We start from the raw sequence: 23,551 nt of genomic DNA on the forward strand, positions 1-23,551 counted from the left end.
TGGGGCACAGAATTGAAAGGGGCACCAGAAAACTCAGCGAGATGAGTAATATTTAATGCAGTATCTTTTAAGAGGTAAATTGAATGCAAAAAATCCAGGATGAGCAGAATATCAGAATTGTAAATAAATGCAGGGTTTTGCGGGCCAAGATTAGGGTGAGGCAAGGGACGAACTCTGCACAGTGGGATCCTGTCTTGATTCTTTATTTAAAAGTTTGATATTTTAGTCATCACAGATTTTTGGCATTAATTTTGATTTTCTTAAAGATTACGTTAACATTTTTAATTTATCTTGATTTCTGAGGTTTTCGGTGCTCCCTTCAATTTTGCACCCTAGTTGAATGCTTCGCTGCCTTTCTTCAGGAAGCCCTGGGTACCTCACAGGCTTCTGGTGGAGTTCGGGTGAAGCTTATTTATTCCCTTGTTCATCACATACTGTGTCTGAGCACCTCCTGTGTGGCAGACAGTCAACCGGACCCCTTGGATACAGCCAGGGACAAAGCAAAGTCCCTGTCCTCACAAAGTCTCCAGGCCAATAGAGGGAGACAGATCACAAGTAAATCAACACGCAAAGTAGTTTCAGATCGTGGAGTGCTGCAGGTATTAAGCAGAGCAAGGTGATAGTGGAGGGAGGTCGAGGGGGGGCCAGTATTTCCTGAGTGGTCAGGGAAGACTTCTGTGGACGGAGATATTTGAATCTAGATCCGAACGATTTGCTGTACCCGTTTCTGTGCAGATCTGGAGGAAGGGTAGAAACAGCAAGTGCAAAGGTCCTGAAGCAACATGAGGTAAAGCTCAGTCCAGAGCAAAACTAGAGCTTTCTCTACCGGCGAGGCTGTGATGTTATCGTTACTGGTAATATTGCTTGGTTTGGTTGATGGCTAATGGAGACTGTAATTAGATTCACCATCAAGCCAACATAACTCATCCTTCCCTCTATGTTCACAGCCTGAGTTGAGCCTCGCTGGCTCGCGTGGGGCACGGAATGAAGTTGGGGTGGGGGGCTGTCTCTTTTCCACCCTTCTCATCCTCCCCATGATTGTGTCCACTCTCCCCACCAAGGGTCCTCTGTCTGCTTAATCCACACCCACTCCCATGGTCAGGCAAGAGGCAGGGGCCCCTGGAAGGGAGAGTCACGTCTGCACACACAGTTAGGAGAAGCTGGGTGGGCGGGGCTGCTGCGCCGTGAGCCGGTGCTCCTGTCGTGGACGAGACTGTGAGGTGGAGACGAAATGACAACTGAGAGTGCCTTACGTTCTCCATCGAGGCTCCAGGGGGCCAGTGGCCTGACCTCTCTTGCCGGAAGTAGCCATGAGTAGAGCAGCAGAAGCAAAAAATCGGAGCTCTGTGGGTTGGTGGGGAATATCGGTGACTTCCCGGTAGAAATTCCTTCCCGCCGAGCTGACACTTGATGCAGTAATTCATCTCGAGCTGTCAGGTTGGACTTGGGGGTTTGCGACGTGTCAGCTGCTGTGGGGGAGACTTGGAGAGAGGGATGCGGTGAGCATCTTTAGCATCTAGAGTTCCAGCTTATGGGACCCTGGGAGGAGAGAGAGAGGGAACCAGGCTTCTGAGACCTCAACCAAGCATAGACATGTCAGCACCTATGGAATATTCTGTCCAGGCTCTTTTTGTCTTTGTATCACACACGGTTGAATGCATGGGGCCTTGAAAAAATAAGATAAAAATTTAAAACTAAGAAAATCAGAGCAAAGGGAACTAAGAGTTGAGGAATATACAAAACCAGGGAAAGAGTTAGAATATAGACATTTACCGTTGGCCTCAGACTCACTGTGACTTCACAGCCTTTGCCTGTGCTGTTCCCTCTGCCTGGAACATTCCTCTGCACCCTCTTCACCTGGTAAATGTCTGGTCATCCCTTCTCACTTAGTTCAGGTGGTGCTTCCTCCAAGAAGACTTCCTTGACCCTCTAAGGGTGGGTTAGGCCCCCACTATATTCTGCCACTGGCCCTGTGCTTCCTTCCCCTCACAGCATTGATCGGTGCAACCTAATCACCTCCTGTGTCCCAGCTAGACTGGGAGAACCAGTCCAGGGATGTGTCTTGCTCATCACGTCAGCCCGGCCCCAGGTACAGAATAGACACAGAATGGGTGAGTGGAACCATTAAAAGTGGGCCGAAATTTTGACACTGAGCTTCCTAGCAACCAAAGCAAAGAGGAAAACAGGATATTCCATAGACATGTTGTGCCTAGGTTAAACACACACACACACACACACACACATACACACATACCTGTTGCTTGAGAAAAAAGTAACTTTTCAGGGTATTGAGATAATCTAGATATTAGAGAAGTTTCTCCCATGAATCCTCATTAAAAGGGCACCAAGGGCACTATTCAAACAGTAAATACAAGAGGGGTCTGTAGGAATGCTTTGGGTAGTATCTCCTTGAAATGCAAGCCAAGGGTGTGATGCCAGTGCCATAAAGAGAATTCATCCAGGAGTCAAAACAGCGCTTTATCCAGGAAGCACATTTAGATGACTGAGTGTCGGGATTTCTTCCTCTTCCTCCTCAAACCCCCCTTTCTGCCACCTCTTCTTCTTCCTCCTGTTTCTCCTTTCCTCCTGCCTTTTAGACTTTATGTTAAGGTCCAGCATATAAAAAAGTGCCCACATCTAAAGTGTACAGCTTAATGAGTTTTCACAAAGTGGACGCACCAATGCAACCAGCACCCAGAGTGTGACACAGGTCACTCCCAGCTTCCCTCAGATTCCCCCCTGGTGCCCCCTTTCAGCCACTACCCTCCACCTGTAACCACCAAACTGATTTCTGACACTATAGGTTAGTTTTCTCCCTGTTTTTGCACTTTACCTAAATTCATCAAAGATGTGTACTCATTTGTGTCTGGTTTCTTTCATTTGACATCATTTGTGACATTCATCCACCTTGTCGTGGGTGATGGTGGATCACTCCCTCCCTTTGCTGTAGAGTCGTCCATTACACACAGAGACCACTCTTTACCCCTTCTACTCTAAAGGAACATTCAGTTGTTTCTGTTTTTCAACTATAAAGAACAAGCCTGCTGTGAACATCCTCACACGTGTCTTTTGGTGCACAGGTCATACATTTCTGTTAGGAATACACCTAGGGATGGAATGGCTGGGTTTTAAGTTGTTTCTGTGTTCAGTTTTCGTAGATGCTGCCAAACAGCTTGCTACAGTTTTTGTGTCAGTTTGCACTTGCACGTGGCCACAGGTGAGCATTCTGCCTGCTCCACATCCTTACCTGCACTGGGCATTATCTGCCTTTTTGATTTAGAGATTGTGGTGGGTGTGCACTTGTACAACATTGTGATTTTAATTTGCACCTTTTCACATGTTTTTGGCTATTTGGTTATCCTCTTTGGCAAAATGGTTTTTCATGTCTTTTCTATTGCTTTTCTTGTTGATTTGTAGCAGTTCTTTATATGCCGTGGATATAAGGTCAGTTGCTCAATGTAAGTAGTACACATGCCTTCCACTCTGTGGCTTGCCTTCTCTGATGCAGTAATTTGAAGTGTTTTCTGAAGTCTTGCGTCTCTTCAGACCCACCAGAACGCGAGGAGGAGGTCAGAGGGCTCCAGGACTCCCATACCTGCATCCATTACAGTATATGCACTTTTTTGGTTTCATTCTACGTTTTTATCGATTCTCAGATGCACATTATTTTCTCCCTCTGTACATCTCTGGACTCAGGATGCATCTTAACAATCAGTGGCAGCTAACACTAAAAATTGGCCGCATGTTCATTTCTTACATTCTGTAACGGTGCATCTTACAATCGATGGCAGCTCAGATTTGGTGAAATATAGCATGTTGGGGCCCAAGTAAGATTCTATTTGAAGAAAGGGCTCTAATTCCCTTCCCTCCCCACCACCTCCCACCCACGACCTGGGTAAAGCTACTGTTGATTTATATTGGTTGCTTTTGCACTTTAAAGAGCATTGGAATCATCCAGAGGAGCTGTTAACCCTGTAGCTTCCCTGGTCCCATCTCTCAAGGCTCTGACCCAGGAGGGAATCTTGGAGGTGTGGGTCCTTCAGTGCTTCTTCACCAAGCCTTGAGGTGACTCTGATGCGGGAGGGTTGTGCTGTGTTAGAGCAGTGGTGAATGTGTGTCAGAATCCCTGAGAGGACGTGTCAGGATGTAGATCACTGAATCCCGGCCTTCGAGGTTCTGAGTCGGTGGCTTGGGGTGGCCCTGGAGCTTCTGTGTTTCTAATAAGTTCTCAGGTGATGCTGAACCTGCTGGTCCAGGGATCACACTTTGAGAAACATTAATACGAAGTGTCTCTTGCCACATCTCCTTCCACACGGTTCTCCTTTCTTGGAAGCAAGTTCCTGTTGACAGTTGGGGAGCAGACACTCCTTCAGGGCTGTGCCTCCTGAAGACCCCCAGCACCCCTTCACCCCCTGCACCCCACCCTCATCTCAGCAGGGGGGAAACAGCCACAGGACCATGGCTGAAACACGGTGTTGCCTCATCAGTGGGAACTCCATTTGACGGGGCTTCGTCAAAAGACAGCGTTATGGCAGAATGATTTGAGCGCTTCCTTTGCGAAGGAGCGGAAGAGGAGACGAGGAACCTCTGAGTCGCTGGCTGTACATCTTCAAGCGTGCAAAATCGGCCTGGATGCCAAGTGGGGTTTTTTATTTTCACAAGGAAGCAGCCAGTCTGGTAGGGAGCCCCTGGCAGGCTGAGGGAGCACGTGGCGGTGCGTGAGAGAGGGGCGGTCTCTTCTCTCTCTGGAATATATCCAGAACCTTATTTACGGCAGGAGACGGAGGCCCATGCGCTCCGATGTCTGGCCTCATTAGCCCAGGAAGTTTCACTTCTGGGTGAGGAATTGCCGAGAGAATCACCAGGATGCAGCGGGGACTGGAGACTTAGGGCAGAAGTGCGTTAGCATAGCCCTGAGGGAGGTGGCTGTGATGGCCGTGACGGTGTCCAGCAGCAGCTGACCTCTAGGAGGGGGCAGGAAATGGCTTGCTGGGGGTCACGGGCCTTGACCTCGTCCCAGCTCTCCTGACGCCTGGTTCGTGCTCTGGCACGGCGCTCTGCCTCTGAGGTCGGGATGTGGCAGCCCCTGGTGCCCAGGAGAATAAAACAGCCTGGTTTCCTACCTGACTCAAGATGTTAGGGTCTCTCGGGCCTTCAATGAGGGCATATGCCGGGGAGGGCATCCTCCCGGCGGACAGCCAGCTGCAGAGGCTCTGCCGGGTGAGCATGTTTAACGATGGCCACGGTGGGGTGAGCCAAAGCCCCACAGAGGAGGGCTCGGCTGGTAAGTCCATTCTGTGTGCCTCTGCTTCCCCAGGTGAAAATGGGGCCCGTCATCTCTACCTGCCTTGCAACACAAATGCAGAAGCGGGGGCTGTACGAGGTGGGGACGAGGACAGTGACCTGCCCTGGTGCTCTGGGACAGGAACGGAGGGTCCATCAGGACGGCTGACCTTGTGCCCTTATTGCTGTGGGATTATAGGCAAATTCTTCAAGACTCCGAGCCCTTGTGTCACCATGAGTAGGACGGTGAGAGTAGTATTACGCATCCCTCTGTGTAGGGCTGTGTGCGGAGGTGCCTGTGAAGCAGCCATCACACTACCTCTGATGCATCACCACTGTGACTAACACACAGTTGATATTTTTTACCTCCCTCCCCCCGAGCAAACTGAGTTCCTCGAAGATAATGATACATCTTAGCTATTCCTGCACCCCTCCAAGCATTCGGTGGGCATGGAACGAATGAGTGGAATAGTGCCGAATTTAGTCATTAAAGTAACATTTAATGAGCAGTGTGTGTGTGCCAGGTGCTGTGATAAATACTTTACCTGCATCATCTCATTTTACCTTCCAATCACACTGTGAGGGAGGTGTTAGTACCCCACGTTCTAGATGAGGCAAGTGAAGGTCGTAGAGGGGAAGTGATTTGTCTGACATCACACAGCCCGTGAGTAGCAGAGCTGGGATTGGAACCCAGGTCTGTCTGGGATCGAGGAGGAGCATCTACCCAGACTGGGAATGGGCTCAGGGAGGGCTTCTCAGAGGAGGGGTCTTGAAGGATGAGCAGGCCCAGACAGGCCGTGGGGTGGGGAGGCATTCCAGGAGGAGGGCAGGGCAAGGGCAGAGACAGCGGGGACCTGATCTGGCACCTGCAGGCCTGGCGGTTGCAGTGTCTCATGGAACGAGGGTGATTACGGGGTGGGGGTCAGGCCATGAAGCTGGGCCGGGTCACAGGCGCCGTGAGAAACATGTTAGAGGGTTGAACTCCATCCTGAAGGTCGGGGCCGGACCAAAGAACCTTCTCAGGATGGGATGTGTGAGTGACAGCATCTGAGGGGTTACTATCCTTTTGGGGGGTGCTAGGGTTCCTTGAAGACCCTTTCTAAAGCTCGTGAAAGCCCGTAACTGTCCCTTCTCCCCCCAGGGCGAGTCGGTGGCGTGTCCATCCCCATGTGTCCCGCTCAGGAGATGCCCCTTCTCTCAGCATTCTTAAAGCAGCGGCCCATCTCCACCGACATTTGCTCCTTGGTTCACGCACATGTATTCGTTCACTCAGCACATGTTCTTTGAGCCCCCAAGAGGCAGTTTGATGGTGTGGTTAGAAGTGAAGGCTCAGGAGCCAGGCTGCCGTAATTCATAGCCCAGCTCTGCCCCTGGCTGGCTGGGTGTTCTGGGCCGCCTGCACCCTGGTGCCTCATCTGCAGTCTGGAGCCGTCAGTACCCGCCTGTCTGCGTTGCCGTGAGGGTTCTGTGGGTTAGCCTGTGCTGGGCACGCCGTCAGCACTGTCTGTGGTGGTGATTGTGACTAAGGTATTACTTTTACTGTCACTGTCACTATTACTGTTACTTACAAGCAGGTGGCGTCCCCAGCTGGGAAGAGAAATACAGTGGTGCCTGCACTGGTGTCCGCCTGCGTCTCTGGGGGCCCCCGGAGACTTGTCCTGAGTCGTCCCTGATGCCTGGGGCAGCTTTAGGGGCAGGTGCCGTGAGACCTGCTTAATCTCCTTGACCAGCGGACAACGCCCCCCCCCCCCCGCCGCCGCTGGCCTTGCCGTCAGGCCGCCCTTCACCTGTCGATTCATTTTCTCGCCTCTCTCTCTTTTCTCTCTTCTGATTTTTTTTTTCCATTTTCTGTTTTAGCCACTCAGGTTGATGGGAATGGGGGCTTCCCTTCCACGGGGGGTCCACAAGGCTCCCTTTGGCCGTGGCCCCGCGGAGTGGTTGGGGTCCAGGTCTTAGCAGGCTGTTGACCTGCACCCGCTGGCTGTTCCACGTCTGCTCCAGGAGGATGACAATTCCTGCCCTGCTGCACCCAGGGGCCCAGGGGCAGGGGATTGAGTTGGACAGTGGATGCGGGACAGAGGACCGTCTGGACGGACGTCCAGCCAGGAGCCGGGGGTGAGGCCGCCCCGGCGGACTCCCTCCGAGACTCATCATCTCTGATTTGAGTACATCGTTTCACCTCTCAGTGCCTGTTTCGTGTCCTGTGCAAAGACCCTCCTCATAAGGCGTCTGTGCCCAGTGCTCAGTAAGCTCACGTCTGTCCTCAGCGGTGGATGAGTGAGCTGTTGCTCATTCAAGGGCTTATTATGAATAAATCCTTTTGGTTAAACTGAAAAGTGCAGGAGGAGAGGGAAAGGGTGCTGTTTGCTCTCGACGGGAAAGGTGACTTGGGGTCAGAGGGTCCTTGAGTATAAGAGCCCGGGGCAGGGTGGAGGCAAGACACGTGGGCGCCTCACATGTGGTTTTCTTCTCTCCCCAACTCGACAGTGGAGTCTTTGAGGGCAGGGGTGCTTGTATCATGAAGGGCAGGTGACAGTGACAGCCCACGGGACCCCACATGTGCTCGGCACTTAACGTCCTTCAAATCCCCGTTACCCACTGTTGCCCCAAACTGCGCATGGTGTCAGCGTGCAGGATATATTATTTCTGTTTGTGCAAAATGTACAGCAGATTAATTCATTTCTGTCCCCCCCCCCTCTGGCAGGCCCTTGGAGTCATTGTCCCTAAGTAGAAAGAGGGTTTCTGATGACTTGGCCAAGTGATGGACACAGGGAGGCTTCCAGAATAATTGCTGGTTAACTGGTCCTGGAGCAATCTGCAGAGGACCCTTCTGGCTTTGCAGACCAGGCTCTCCCCTCATTAACTTGGCCTTCATTTTGCACTCACCTAATAGCTCTGGGCGTGGTGCCTACCCCTCACCTCACGGACAAAGCCCCCAGACCCCAAAATGTGTGAAAGGAGAGGGCTTTGTGGGGACGGGGAGGTCAGGGGCTACTGTCTCTATTAAAAGCGGCTGTCGTTTCCCCAGGTTGAAAGGACTAATTGTCCTTTTGTCTCCAGACTTGGGTCTGTGGAACTTAGAATTAATGCATTAAATTAATTTTGTGCTCCCTTTGCTCAGGCCCATTAGCACAAATTAAATTTCATACTAATTGGCTAAGGCAGAGGGAACACAGTTGTGTTTGGGATCAGTGCTGATCTCTGGGATGCGGGGCGTGTTTAGGGGTGTGATCTGGGGCGCTCCTGGATTGCACTGGCCTGTAGCCGGCACCCACTGCAAGTGATCATTTTTCCAGCTTGAATGCCTTTGCACATCCATAGGCAAATCTAACCCATCTAAAGCCAAGTGAGCCCAAAATTAGGAGGCAATCCTAGCTATTTCTAGGGCAGTAATTCTTTTTTTTTTTTTTACATCTTTATTGGAGTATAATTGCTTTACAATGGTGTGTTAGTTTCTGCTTCATAACAAAGTGAATCAGTTATACGTATACATACGTTCCCATATCTCTTCCCTCTTGCATCTTCCTCCCTCCCGCCCCCCCCCCATCCCACCCCTCCAGGCGGTCACAAAGTAATTCTTAAACTTCGTGGTGCTGAAGAATCACCCTGGAGTGTGTTGAAATTCACATTCCTGGGTCCCACCTCAGAGACTTTGGTTTGGGGGATCTGAGGATCCTGAGATTTGTATTTAAACAACCGTCCAAGGTCATTGCAATGAATAGTTTAGAGACGACAGTGCAAGGAGTAGCAAAGGAAGCCCCCACCCCAAAGACAGCCAGGAACACGGCCAGAGAGCCCTTTCCCCTTTAACGGGTGGTCGGTACTTGGATATCAGGGACCTGGGTCCACATCCAAGCTCTGCTGCTCACTTGCTGTGTGACTTCAGAACACTCGCCTTAAGCCTCGTTTTTTTTCTCTGTTTATTGAAAAATAAAAATTGACATTTTGGCCTGAGCTGTCACTGGTATGGTCAGCAAGATGGGAGGGAAGCTGATGGGCTGGAGGAGGAAGAAAGGTGGGGGACATAGAATGGACAGGGCAGCCCCAGCTCAATCTATGGTTTAGACTATTTAAAAAAGATATTTTTGTTTTGTGTTTTTCTTATTACAAAAGCGGCTTAAAAAGTCACCAGTACAGAAATGCATCACAAGGAAATTGGAGTCCTCTGTGAATCCATCCTTCGGGGGTCCGTGGGGGGGAATCCCCATTCACAGTTTGGGAGTGCCTTTTTCTGTGCAAGTACAGACAAAAATGGAAACATGCCAAACGTTCTATTCTGCAACGTTGCTTTTTTTTTTCCCCTTGGCAATATAATTTGGGGATTTTTTTTTTTTTAATGTCAGAACATATAGATCTGCATCCTCCTTCTTCACGGGGCAGCTGAGTGGTTTTTGAGGCCGCCTGTGAACTGATAGTGTTGACGGGGGCCGGATTCCACACCAGAAGGGCCACCTCGAGTCTGTGTGGGAGCACCACACAGCCGCCCCTCGATACCACACAGAGGGTCTGATGGGAAACTGTGGTGTTTTGACATCTTTATATGCAAGATCTATGGCATAGAATGGGATTGCCAGAAGGACAGGAGACATCACCTAATTCAGTGCATTTTGTAGCTCAGGTGACCACAGCCCCAGAGAGGAAGAAATTCGTCCAGGGTCACACAATATGTTGGTTGTTGTGTCTGAACTTGAACCCTGTACGGGATTCTTACCTCTATTTTTTTTTCTTTTCGTTCTCTCCCTCTGGACTTGAGCCACTGCCTCACACAAGGGGTAGCCTCAGTTTCATGAGGACTCTTCTGTACAAGGTCAATTCTATGCCTCTTGGTCTAAACTGTCCACTCGTATGTTTCTCTCCTCACTTTCTTTGGCATATCCTTTAACCCAGAAGGCTGTATTTTGGAACAATAAGACCGCAGAAGCGCAGACCCGTTTGGTGTTTGTTGTTGGTTGGTTATTTTGTTGGGGGGGGGGGAGTCAGTGCAAGTGGGAATTCATTTAAAAATAAACATTTTTATTTTTAACTTTAAACGTGTCTACCTCAACTCACTGAGGTAGGACCAAAGCCCTTTGAGGATAAGCGTCTGACCCCAGATCTACTTTTTTGGACCACACCCCTAACACACAGCTACATGATTTCCAGTTTTGATTTCTTTAAAGCAGAGCAAATGGCAAAGAAATTTGAATGCAAAAGCCTAAATTTTTTATTTCTGTTTTTTTCTTTATAGTTTTTGCACCTACACATGTTTGACAGAATTTTAAGAAGCAACTCACTTGTATTTGTTACCTCCAAAGCATTCAGCCTAGTTTTCATGGAAACTCTTTGACCAGTCACATTTTACAGGTTTATGTAATAGCTAATAGTACAGGTAATGGCGGTAAAAGTGTATGAGACATAAACAGGTTGGGAGCACACACAGTCGATACCAGGTGAGCGTGGCTGTCACCTGATAGGGGCAGGTGGACCCTGGGGAACCATGGAGGGGTTTCCTGGCTGAGAGTATACCTGGGGGTTGGGCACCTGTGAGTGTGTCTTACTGAGGGAGCCTGTTGGTTGGTCCAGTGAGATGGCTCCCTGAAGGATGGCTAAAGAGAGTTTCTACTAGAATTAACTGGTTTTTAATTGAATGCTTACTATGTGCTTGGCACCGTGCTAAGCTTTATGTGGATTATCTCAGTTCCCACAACAATTCTATCAGTTATCCCCACCCCGCTAAAGCTGAGAAAACTGAGCATCCGAGAGGCATCCTGCCTGGTTCAGAGTGTTGGGCCAGGAATTCTAACACCAAGACCAGTAAAATTCTAGCATCCATGCTCTTTACCACCTTAAGATCCAGTGATTAGTCCAAGGGTGGTCCTGTGGAGTGTGTGTGGAGGCGGAAGGGCGTGCAGCGCCAGCAAGTAACCCTGCCTTAACCCTCCCCCTCCCAGATTGCTGAGTTGACCGCAGAGCTGGCCGAGGAGCGCTTCAAAGGGGACGTGGCCTGCCACGTGCTGGAGAGTGAGCGGGCAGAGAGGCTGCGGGCCTCCCGGGAAGTTCAGGAGCTAAAGGCGAGTGGTCGGGAGTGCTGGGGGTGGGAGCGGCTGAGCAGAGTGGCTGGGAGAGGCGGGCCTGCCCCCCCGCCCGCCACGTGCTCACATCTGGGATGCACAGGCTTACTGACTCCCATACTCGGAGTCCTGGGGGACATTTGAGTCTTCCTAAGTGTTGGCCTTGAAGGTGTCCTGGGTGAAGACTGTGCAGGGGGTAGGTGGCCAGTACTGGTTTGGAGGCACCTTAGGTGAGATGGTCTCTGTCTAGCTCCAGTTTGAAACCTTGAGGCCTCTCTTCCAGAGCAAGTATGAGCAAGTCCAGAAGAATTTGGGAGAAGTGGAGAAGCAGTTGGAAGAAGCCCAGCAGAAAATTCGCTTGAATGATTTGGAAAAGAATCACACTGGAGGAGGTGAGCCACTGGGACCCATGGGATTAGACGCTGGTGGAAAAGCTGTCCTTTTATTCCATTCATTCACATGTACTGCGCACTCATGAAGTTCTAGGCGCTGCATTAGGGGCTGAGACGTTGGCGGAGAGAAAGGAACAGTCCTTGCCTTCTCAGCCCAGTGGAAGACACAGCTATTAAACAGATAGTCCAACAATATCCCAAGTAATAAATTATCAGTGTGGCAGGTGCTGTTTAGTAATAATGCAAAGAATGATTTAAAAATATAGTGGTTCTGGGCTTCCCTGGTGGCGCAGTGGTTGAGAGTCCGCCTGCCGATGCAGGGGACGCGGGTTCGTGCCCTGGTCCGGGAAGATCCCACATGCCGCGGAGCGGCTGGGCCCGTGAGCCATGGCCGCTGAGCCTGCGCGTCCGGAGCCTGTGCTCCGCAACGGGAGAGGCCACAACAGTGAGAGGCCTGCGTACCGCAAAACAAAACAAAACAAAACAAAAAATAGTGGTTCTATGGATGGGCAAGGCACCCTTATATTTATATGAGTCTTTTTAATATAATTTTTGAGGAAGGCAGCTCAGTGGTTAAAAAGTGAAATCTATAAAATCCCATTTCTGGATTTGACTCGATTCCATAGCTTATTAGATGGGTGGCTTTGGGCAAAGACATGTTCGGGCCTCGGTTTTCTCATCTTTCAGATGGATGTAGCCATAGATGATTAATGGAAAGTGTTTAGCCACGTGCATGATACAGAACGCTGAGTAGCTGTTAGTTACTTTATCATTATTTCTGCTGTTACTGATAGCGGGATCATTATCCCTGCTCATCATCCATGGAGCAGCGGCTACTGTCCCCATTTAAAAGTGATGTCAGGCACTCAGCAGTTACTGAATGAATGGAGAGAGGGTGAGAGGACCCCTGAATTGCCCAATGAGAGGCATGTTCGGAGGAGCCAGGGGTTCCTGGTGGTGCCCGCCTTAGACGGTGACCTGGGGACTCGCATCTAATGGTTGGATGGGCAGGATGACATCTTTGTCACCTCCTCTCCCCAGTCTAAATGAGTCAGCTGAGGAGGATTCCCAGCGTGTCTGTCAGCCTTTATGAAACATTGATACCATTCCTTCAGTGACCCCAGAGAATCAACGCCCTAGAAACATCAGGGGCACTCAGAGGAGCCAAGGTCGGAGGTGGTGGAGGAGAGGCAGGGCACACGTGCTTCCTGCTCTCCTCTCCTTCTCCTCTCCTCCTGGCTGCCCCCAGGGCAGGCATTTACCAGGGAGGTTAATCCACAGGAGTCTGAGGTTCTCACATACCTGAGACCCAACAAGGCAGGGCCCACGCAGGGAGTGGGGAACGTGTTGGCCCAGAACCGCACAATTTCCCCAGAAGAACATCAGCTCCAGTTCCATCCCGACTGTGATTTATGTCTGAATGATGCTCCCCGGCCATTTGTTTTCCTGTGCAAAGATACGGGAGTCGGACGATGGGGGAAACGCGCTTAGCTCATGAGCACATTAGCTGTGCAGGCTTTCTGCTCGGGATGCTTATTCCAGGGAGCTAATCCACAAATACTTTGTTTTTCATTATGAAAGTAATACATACTCATTACAGAAAGTTTCTAAAATACAGGAAAGTTGAAAGAAGCAATAAAACGCTTTAGTCACACCACTGCAGTGGCACCACAGCCTCTTCTATGGATCAAGGTGGAGTAGAAATTACTAAAAATACATATGCTTTCCCACTATATACATGGTGAAGTATTTAAAGAGAACCTTTTACGGTGTGCGTCCAGCACTGAGCCAGACCCTGTTTTGTGTCGGGGGGTGGTTTATAGAAGAATTTTAGTTGGGCCCTGCTCTCGAGGAACTTGCCATGTAAATGGGGAGGTCAGAGAAACCAGGAAAGATGTGACTGGAAAATGAAGGGCTCATTTAAACGTACTGGTGAAGAATGGTGCCCATGGGGAGGGAGGCTGGAGGTGGAAATCAGCCTTGAAGAATGGAGAAGTTTCCTCATCTGTTCGTGTTGCCCACTCCCACCCCTCTCTGGAGCGCAGAGTCCACAGGCTGCCTCAGAAATCCTTTCTGCTGCTCCTTCTGCAGGCTGTGCTGTTTGCTACTTGAGACTTTTTACCTGGTGGGGAGATAGGATTCCTTTCCTACCGTGATATTATTTACCTTGATGGAAACTTGAAGAGGCTCTGACTTCTTACAGTTATATCATTCTTCTGTTTTATGTGAGAATCCCTATTGGGGTGAACTCCTACAAGACCTCGGCCCTACCGTCCATTCATCCATCCACGTACCCACCTCTCCGTGCACCCTAACATCCATCCACCCACCTCTCCAGTGAAAGTCATGGAGCGTTTATGATATGCTGGGCATCGTAGTAAGTCCTTTGGACACAATCGTGAACAAAACAGAGTTTGCTGCCCTTATGAGTTTGAGTCCTCTTCTGGATTTCCTTAAGTTCCTTTATGAGACTACTGGTCATGCTGTGTTGAAGCTGAATTTTTACATGTTTGTCTCCACAAGTAGATACTTCCAGAAGATAGAATGGTTTCTTATTCATGATCCCTTGTGCCTGGTATGGAGTAGTGTGCCCAGTGAGTGTTTGGATGGATGGAAGGTAGATGGAACAGTGGATGATGGATGGAGAAATGGATGGGTCTGTATCTTAAACTGTTTGTGCAGTGTTGTCCACATCTCCATTACCTTAAAGGATGTTACTCTATTATTCAGTTAAAAGATATCACAACTTACTGTAGCCTGTTCTCTTCAGCCAAACAGTTTTCATCACACCAGCAAATGATTTTTTTTAGATTTTTACCAAATCAAGGGATTGTTTTGCTATCACATAGAGACATCTTGTGACCAGTGTGTCTGTTGCTCTTCATCTAATAGACACTTTAATTATTGCTCATTGATTTATTTGTTAATTAATTCAACCAACAGCCACTGATTTTATACTCTTGTCACCCAGTGTGGTAGGCCAGTAGGATGACTCCAGTTGGTGAACTTGTGTTACCATGTGGGGGGGAACGGCTGTGTGTGTGGGACTCTTCTAGAGGGTGTGGAGAAACCCGTAAATGACTAAAACAGCTCCCCTACCCTCAAAAATTATGGACTTTCCTTGGGGAAAAAAAGGTCTTTGCACACTTGTAGGGAAATTGAACAGTGTAAAATGACCAGGCTTAAAATAGTGAGTGGTCAATAACGTTAGACACCTGGAGGTAGTCAGGGCAGGCTGCCTGGAGGAAGTGGTTTTTAAAGCTTGGACTTAAAGTGGGATTTCCTAATCTGAAGCCTGAGGTCGAGCCTCAGGAATTCTATTAACACTGTGAAATTGTGCACAAAGAGCTAAGACTGTGGGAGAGAACCACCCTCGTTCACTGAGCCTCCCATCCTGGCCTCTCTGACTCTGTTAAACAGCGGACGAGTGGCAGATGCGCTTCGACTGTGCTCAGATGGAGAACGAGTTCCTCAGGAAGCGTCTCCAGCAGTCCGAGGAGAGGCTGGACTCAGAGCTGGCGTCTAGGAACGAGCTGGAGCAGAAGGTAAGGGGGGGGGTGGAGATAGTCTGGGTTGCAAAAGTGGCAGCGATTGGTCAGGGTCCCACCTCCCTCTTCAGGATGTTGGCTGAACCCAGGAAGGGAGAGAGGGCATCACCTGTTCCGTGCTTCTCCACCTCCACTGATATTACACATGCAGGTTGCTATGGGATATGGACGATAGTTTCTCTACATGCGAATGTTCTACACTGTGGACTAAAGAACATGAAAGTGAGCTCGGGATACCTGAGTTCCGGTTCCCTTTCTGCTCTGACCTTGTGGAAAGCACTTTTACCTTTTGGGTCTCAGGTTTCTCATCTGTAAAATGATTGTAATGTGCTCTTAAAATAGTCAAATGATATCAGCCCCCATTGCCTCTAGCCTAACCTGCCACCTCCATCTCTCGTCTAGATCAGAGCAACAGCCTCCTAACTGGTCTTATTGCTTCCAGCATCTCCCCTCAACCACACAGCAGCCCAAGGGATCTTTCAGCATCTCTTTCAGATTGTTCTGTTATCGCAAGTTAGACTGATTATCGCTGGGAATTGTTTGCCTGTGTGTTCTATAAATTTTGATTGTGAGTTCATCTTCCACAGGCGCCTCCCACACGCCAGCCCCACGTAGTCTGCATTGTAGATGTTCCTTTTTTCCCTTCTGACTCTCATGGTGAGATTTTATGTGTCTTTAGCTTTTTTTTTTAATTGAGTCTATCTTATTTAAAAAATTTAAAAAACCTTTTTATTGATTTTAAATGGAGTCTTATGTTTTTGGATGTGTTCCTCTTAGAAGAAGCACTTTTGCACTTTTTCTTCTGCAGCAGCCCCTAAGGTTATGCTAAATAATTCTGCATTTCAGATTTTTGCAGCATGTCCAAAGTGTCAGGCTGAGCTTTGAACCCACATGAGGCACAGACCTGGGGTTTTGATTTCTCACGGGAATCCTTTCTCCCTGACTGGGAGCCAGAGTGGCAGCAAGCGTTCTTACCACCTTCCAGGCCATGGGTGGAGCTTTCCTTGCCCCCTGTCACATAGGTGCAGCTCTTGCAGGGTCCTGACTTAGTACAAGGGTCTTCCTTCCAAGCTCCCACCTTCCATGGCCCCAAGGCCTTGTCTCCTGTCTCCCTCTGGGCATTTGAACACAGCCTCTATCATTAGGGATATTTCTGGATCTTTCTGCTGCTCTTCTCCTCCCCCACCTTGACTGCCATAGTGTTAGCATCTACCATGAGTGTTCTTGTTTTGTGTCCTCTGCATTTCTGACATCCTACAGTTTCCCTTTTTTTTCTTGAAAGTGCAGCTGGACATTACAAATATAATGTAACCTTGTCTGGCATGTCTAGATGAAAGTAGTTTGGCCTCTGTTTTGCATTGTCTCCAGCCACCGCTAGTCTGCATTCTACCCAGTCTACACTTTAACCTGTGGTGTGCTGATAAACTGTCGCTCTAAAAACAGACCCTGATATGTAACGTTTGCCAGTTGCCAATTTCCGCGGTGTAAATGTTCCCACCATGGCCAATTTCAGGCTCCCACTGTGATGTCACTGAATGTGGAACTGGGGATAGATGTGCAGAATCAGCTCTTGTAAGTTGGTGCAAGACAGCTCCAGCACACCACTGAGTCCAACCAACTCAGTTGTTTAAGGCTCACAGGAAACTTGGGAGGAAGGTACAGAGGTTTCCCATCTACCCGCTGTCCCTACACTTGCATAGCCTCCCCCATTGTCAACATCCTCCACCAGAGTGGGACATGTGTTACAATCGATGAACATTCATTGACCCATCACTAAAGACTGTAGTTTGCTGTAGTTTACATTAGGGTTTACCCTACTGTCATATACTCTATGGGTTTGGACAAATGTATAAGGACATGTATCCATACTATAGTTTCATACATAATAGATTCACTGCCGTAAAAATCCTCTGTGCTCCATCAGTTTACACTTGCCCCCAACCTCTGGCAAGCACTGATGTTTTTACTGTCCCCATAGCTTCGCCTTTTCCAGAATGTCATGTAGTTGGAATCATACCATATGCAGCCTTTTGAGACTGGCTTCTTTCACTTAGGAATATGCATTTGAGGTTCCTCCACATCTTTTCATTTATAGCTTGATAACTCATTTCTTTTTAGCTCTGAATAATATTCCATCATCTGGATGTATCACAGTTCATTTATCAGTTCACCTACGAAGGACATCTCAGTTACTTCCATGTTTTGTCAGTAAATATCCATGTGCAGGTGTTTATGTGGATGTAAGTTTTCAGTGCCTTTGGGTGAATACCAAAGTACATGGTTTCTGGATCATATGGTAAGAGTATGTTTAGTTTTGTAAGAAACCATCACACTGTCTTCTAAAGTGGCTGTACCATTTTGCATTCCCATCAGCAATGTGTAAGAGTTCCTGTTGCTCCACATCCTTGTCAGCATTTGGTGTTGTCAGTGTTCTGTATTCTAGTCATTCTAATAGGTGTGTAGTAGCATCTTGTTTTAATTTCCCTGATGACGTAAGGTGTGGAACGTATTTTCATATTCTTATTTGCCACCAGTAGCCTTCTTTGGCGAAGTGTCTGTTAAGGTCTTTGGCTGTTTTTTATTTGAGTTGTTTGTTTTCTAATCAATTGGATTTTAAGAGTTCCTGGTATGTTTTGGATAAGTTCTTTATCAGATACGTCTTTTGCAAATACTTTCTTCCTGTCAGTGGTTTTTCATTCTCTTGATAATGTCTTTTGCAGAGCAGAAATGTTTAGTTTTAATAAAGTCCAGCTTATAAATTCTTTCTTTAATGGGTTGTGCCTTTGGTGTCATATTCAAAAAGTCATTGCCAAATCCAAGGTCATCAAGGTTTTCTCTGATGTTATCTTCCAGGAGCTTTATAGTTAGTTTTGCATTTTACATTTACGTCTGTGATCCATTTTAAGTTCATTTTTGTGTAAAATCTCTGTCTAGATTCATTTTTTTTGCATGTGGATGACCAGTTGTTTCAGCACCATTTGTCGAAAAGATTGTCTTTGCTTCACTGTATAGCATTTGCCTCTTTGTAAAAAATCGACTGACTGTATTTCTCTGGGTCTTTTTCTGGACTCTCTATTCTGTTCCATTGCACTTTTTTTTTTTCCCTTCTTCCAAAGAGCCTTATTCTTTCTCACCTCTGGGCCTTTGCATATGCTGTTTCCTTTTCCTAGAACACTTTCTTTCCCTACCTAGATATCTCCAACTAACCTTAAGATCTCAGCTTAAATGTCCTTCCCTCCAGAAAATCTTCCCTGACACAGATTGGGTTGGGTGCCCCTGAATTATTTCCCCAGATAGAAGCTTCATCATGCTGTGTTGTAATTATCTGCTTACTTCTTGGTGTCCCCATTAGAGGTAAGCACAATAAGAGTTGAAGTCATATTTCCTGTCCCGCTATTTTTTTTGTGTGTGTGTGTATATATATATATATATATATATATATATATATATATATCCTCATTGTGAGAGAAAAGTATCATGGAATCAACTTGCAGAGGTGGGCCAGGATGAGATCACACAGGATTTTATAAACAGTGGAAGTGAAGCTCACTGGAGATGGTTTTAGGGGTCACTTCCAAGATGGACATTGTCTCATGATCCTCAGAAGACATAGATAACCAGCGAGGGACAGCCACAGGGGAACAGCCTAGTTCTTCTATAACAAATTATAAAGTCGGGTCAGCCTCCCCAAGGAAGGAGGGATACTCATGCTACATTAAAAAGTAATAAAAGTGCAACCTTTTTCTGAGCAGCAGAATATATGAAAACATCCCATTTGCCTTCAAATACTGAATTTAGAATTACAGGCTTCATTAACTCAGAGTTTCGCTTATTTAAAGCAATTCTTTAATGAGGCCATTTCTTCAAAGCGAGTGTGCTGAGTTGCCCTCTCTCCCAGATCTAAACTAGGACATTTGAGAGGGTGTTTCCTGGAGGAAGATGCAAGTGCCGTGGCTTTTCTGTTTGTTTCCAGCAGCGCGTGTCCCTGTGGAAGTCAGCCCATCTCAAGTGCCAGTTACTGCCCTGACCTTTAGAGCCTGTCTCAGGGGTTTCCTGGTCAGATTTTCTCCATGTGCCATTTTGGCTGCTTCGTGGCTGATGCGCATGCATCTCCCCAGATTATGCCCACTGATGGGGATATCAGTTATGCATAGTCCTCGAGGTGCTGTCGAGTTGAGGCAGGGCATGTAAGGAATCTGGGGGCACACTGGCAGGAGGATTATTGAGGAAAATTAAAAACCCCAAGAGAATGATAGACACCCCCGCCCCGTTTTATCCCTGAGCAAACTGAAGCTCAGAGAAGTAGCTTCCTCATGGTGACACAGGTGAAAAGTGGTCAGGACAGGGTCGCTCCAGCCCCCGTGCCTATTCTCTTCCCATTACACTCACACTGGAAACAGCAGCTACTTGACCTAGAAAGTAGGGGGCAGTTTGGCGCCGACAGAGGTGGCTGATTGGTTCTACTCCTCCCACAGCTTGGGGAGCTGCAGAGTGCTTACGAGGGGGCCAGGAGGATGGCCCAGCAGCTGAAGAGGAAGTGCCACCATCTGACCTGTGACCTGCAGGACACCCACTTCCTGCTGGAGAACCAGCAGAGCCGAAACCACGAGCTAGAGAAGAAGCAGAAGAAGTGAGTCGCGTTCCACGTCATCACCTGGGTGCTGGGGTCTTCTGGGGTCTCCGGATTCTTCCAGACCCCTCCACTTCAGTCAGGGCTCTTCATCCATGGAGCCTACCATCCTTGTTCTGCTCTAATTTTCCTCTCTCTCCCCTCACACATTCCTATATCGTTCTCCCAAGAATCCAGCAAGAAATAATTCTTTTCTGTTATCCAGTCTCAGCTCTATTACCAACTGACCATGTGAGCTTGGGGAACTTGCTTGGCCTCTCTGGGCCTCCGCATCCCCACTTATCAAGTGTAGAGTTCGTTGTGGAGGGCAAAGACAGCCTGGCCTGGTGGTTAGGGGTGCAAGTGCTGGTTCAAGTCCCAGCTGGGCCTCTTCCTAGTTGTGTGACCTTGGACAAGTCATTCAACCCTTCTCAGCCTGGTTCTTCTCCTTAGGTGGAGCGCCCCCCTTGTGGTGAAGACTAGATGATACAGTTGGTAGATCCCGCTGGACTAGAGTCTGGTTCCTATTCCCACTGTCGAAAATGGAGAGGAGGCCAAAAACTTGAGTCAGTGCCCTTTTCATTTGAAGTTTAGACTCTCAGCTCACGTGAGCAGTTCTGGCAGGGACTGGGCTCTGTGCACAAACAAGATGCCAGTCTTGAATCTGCACACTGGTCCCCGTGCTTGCTTTCCACCGGTGCTGTCACAGGTTTCCGTGGGTGGAGCCTAGACCAGGAGCCCAGGTTTACACTCACAGGCCTCCCTACGTGCAACCTCAGTCCTGGGGTGCCTTCATCCCTGGACTCCGTGGTTGTGTCCAAAGCTCTTCAACTCACCTGGTGAGGGTAAAGGTGTGCAGGGGTCTTGTTCTGAGCCAGATAAGCCTTAATGGAAACTTCCTAGGCGGCAAATAGATGAAATACAGCCTCGTTGAGAAGGTCCAGGATAAAAATACAGAAAAGCCTTGCTTTGTGTGCCAGGATGTGGTTTTGCCGAGGTTGCCTATTTCCAACAGGTAGCAAGCTGAGTTATATTTCCATGGGACTGGCACAGGTTTTGAACTTGATCTGCATTAAATATTGTTTCTCTCATTTACCTTTGAGCTTTCCTGAGCTGGCTCCTTCATCTGGGGGGAAAAAAAGAAGCTCTTTGGGGTGTTATTAGTACGCCCCCCAAAACGAGAGAAGTTTATTCTCTTCTCGCTGAGAGCTGACTCTGTTTCCTTTTCCACCTTCCCATGGGTGCTCTGGCTAAGCCTTGTCCTTGCAGTGGGGAGAATGGCTTAGTCCCACCTTGGTCATTTCCTGGGTGACCTTGTCAAGTGACACTACCTGTCTGGGCTAGACAGTGACTGATGTTTCAGAGCCGTCCTTGGACTTAAGCAGGCCACCTGGTGCTGAAGAGGGGCTCTGACAGACCCCCATCTGTAAATTGAGAAGTGAGACTCCATCAGCCCTCGGGTTTCTGCCAGCTGTGACTATTCTGGCCTTTATCTGTGGGTTCCACTTCTGAGAGGCCTTTTGAGGGGGTTTCAGATTTCTGATGGGTGGCAGGGGTCAGGGTTCTGCCCTTGGAGTTTATGCAGCCAGAACATTCCATCTCTCTGGTCTTTCCTGTGATCGACCCCCTTGGGCAGAATCCTTCATTCCAGGTCCTCAAGAACCTCCCCATGATGGCCACCGGGAAAGTCCCCATTTCATCCTACTTACATTTCTGCTTCTTAAGGCTTAACCTGCCCTGTCATGCTCCCTACTCCACGACCATATCTTGGCAGAAGCTAATTTATGTTTTGATGCTCATTGCAAATAGCAGCCATTACCTTTCTAGGAGGGCTAGCATTTTAGCAGGGAGCCCATAAGGGAGTAGAAGTCTCTGTCTAACGGTGGAAATTCAGGCAGCATGCCTTTGGTGAGGGAGAGATCTAGAAGTTAGTGTTACTTTCTCACACCTCTTTAAGCTTAATTGAAGTGTAGACGCAGCTGCCTCCTTAGTTTGCTGGGCTCTGGGTGGACGGATGTCTCCATGCTGATAGAGTTCCCTGCCCCACCTTGGCTTCTAAGTTCAGAGTGGCCCAGAACGGCTCCATTTGAGGTTGGCTTCTTGTTGCCATGCTCACTCATGGGTCACAAAGCTCAGTTCCGAGGGCTGATGGAGCTCCCAGCTGCTTCCACAGGGAAAAGGCCTGTGCTGGAGCCACAGGAGGTTGGACCCCCCAGCCCGCTCCTAATGGGGTGAAGGGTGTGAGTCCCTCTGGCCTCAGGCAGTTCGTCGGTCAGTGTGTTCCAAAAGTTAGGGTCTGTTGGAGGCATTCTTTGGCGTCAGGTGGCCCAGTAAGGACTCCTTTAAAACAACCATCACTGTCTGGCCCCCACTGTCTTTCCTTCCCTGTTCCAGGGCATGAACAGGTAGATGGGGGACCAGCTAAATCAGCAGAGAAGCTGGCTCAAACCCACTTTGGGATTTTGGCTGAATCACTTCACCTCTCTGAACTTCAGTTTTCTCTTGTATGGAATGGTTATAATGTGTTTCTTACTGAATTGTTATAAGGACCCCATGGATCCCAGCTCAGAGCCTGGCACTTTGGGATTGCTGGACCATTATCATCATCACAGTGTTGCCATTTCAGAGGCAGCCAATAGTGCCTCTTGAATGATGTCACCAACAGCCAATCAGAAAACCTCTGGGCCCTTCCAACAGTAGGCCTCCCTCATATAACCTGTAGTTGGCTCTTTCAGGAGTCTTGAGGCTTTGAATGACCATCTAGCGTTAAGGGACATTGGATAATCTTGTAACAAGGGAGACCTTCTTCTCACCAAGGCCAAAACCCCATGCCCAGTTCAGCCATCTGGCCACACCCAGTTCCCTGGAGCATGTGGCCTTTCTGTGTGGGCTGAGGGCAAGTGACCAAAGTCACATCTTACTGAGGCTTGTCAGAGCCTCTGCCAGTTTCCTCGCCTGTGACAGGGACAGAGGGTGATGAGTGGAATGATGTCCAGTCCAAGAAGCACTTCCCACCCAGTGGTCACCATTGTGGAGGGGCAGGTGCCCTCCAAAGTAGGTACTTCCTAATTCCCCGATGGCCCCCATAGGACTGTCCAATGTCTGTGTTGCCTGCTTAGGAACCAAATGAAGACAAGATGGAATGTATAACTGTCCAGCATTCTATCAGTAATAACCGTGCTCTAATATGGCTAATGAGTGCATGAGCCCCACAGTATCATGCACAATATGAAATGTTGAATATCCCTTGTTTGTGCTGATAAATATATTCATGTACCAATCAATGGATGTTAGATGCCAAACCTGGGCCTTGTAGAATTAAAGGTCCTTGGCATATGTCAGCAAACCTGATAGGTTAGTTTTTTCTATATGTATATATGTTCTTTGTTCTTATTCTCTATTTGTATAGTTTTATTCTATTTTTATTTTTGTGTATGTGTTTTTATCACATTTTAAATAAGTGTCCGGTATTTTTGTGGAGACTATAAACCCTCAGCGTCGCTCTCTGGTGTTCAGGATTCCTACCCCACATCCACAAACCCTTCATCATTTAATTCTCTTTCTCTCCCTAGCGGTTCTCAGCAAGCTAACTGCCTCTCTCCAGCACCCGCCTTCCCTCCCCCCCGCCGGCCCAGGCACACCCGCCTCGGGGTCGTGACCCGTGTTCTG

General features: G+C 48.5%; 1 protein-coding gene across 2 annotated transcripts in view; it reads left to right on the forward strand.

Moving 5' to 3' along the window:
* Positions 1 to 23,551, forward strand: part of MYO18B (myosin XVIIIB) — a 226,492-nt gene that overhangs the window by 99,472 nt on the left and 103,469 nt on the right. For both annotated transcript variants that reach the window (XM_060118779.1, XM_060118780.1), the window contains exons 25-28: positions 11,214 to 11,333; positions 11,617 to 11,725; positions 15,146 to 15,270; positions 19,749 to 19,903. In XM_060118779.1, coding sequence (XP_059974762.1) covers positions 11,214 to 11,333; positions 11,617 to 11,725; positions 15,146 to 15,270; positions 19,749 to 19,903 — 509 coding nt within the window. The remainder of the gene's footprint in view (positions 1 to 11,213; positions 11,334 to 11,616; positions 11,726 to 15,145; positions 15,271 to 19,748; positions 19,904 to 23,551) is intronic.

Source organism: Mesoplodon densirostris, chromosome 15 (assembly GCF_025265405.1).
Source record: "Mesoplodon densirostris isolate mMesDen1 chromosome 15, mMesDen1 primary haplotype, whole genome shotgun sequence".
NCBI lineage: Eukaryota > Metazoa > Chordata > Mammalia > Artiodactyla > Ziphiidae > Mesoplodon > Mesoplodon densirostris.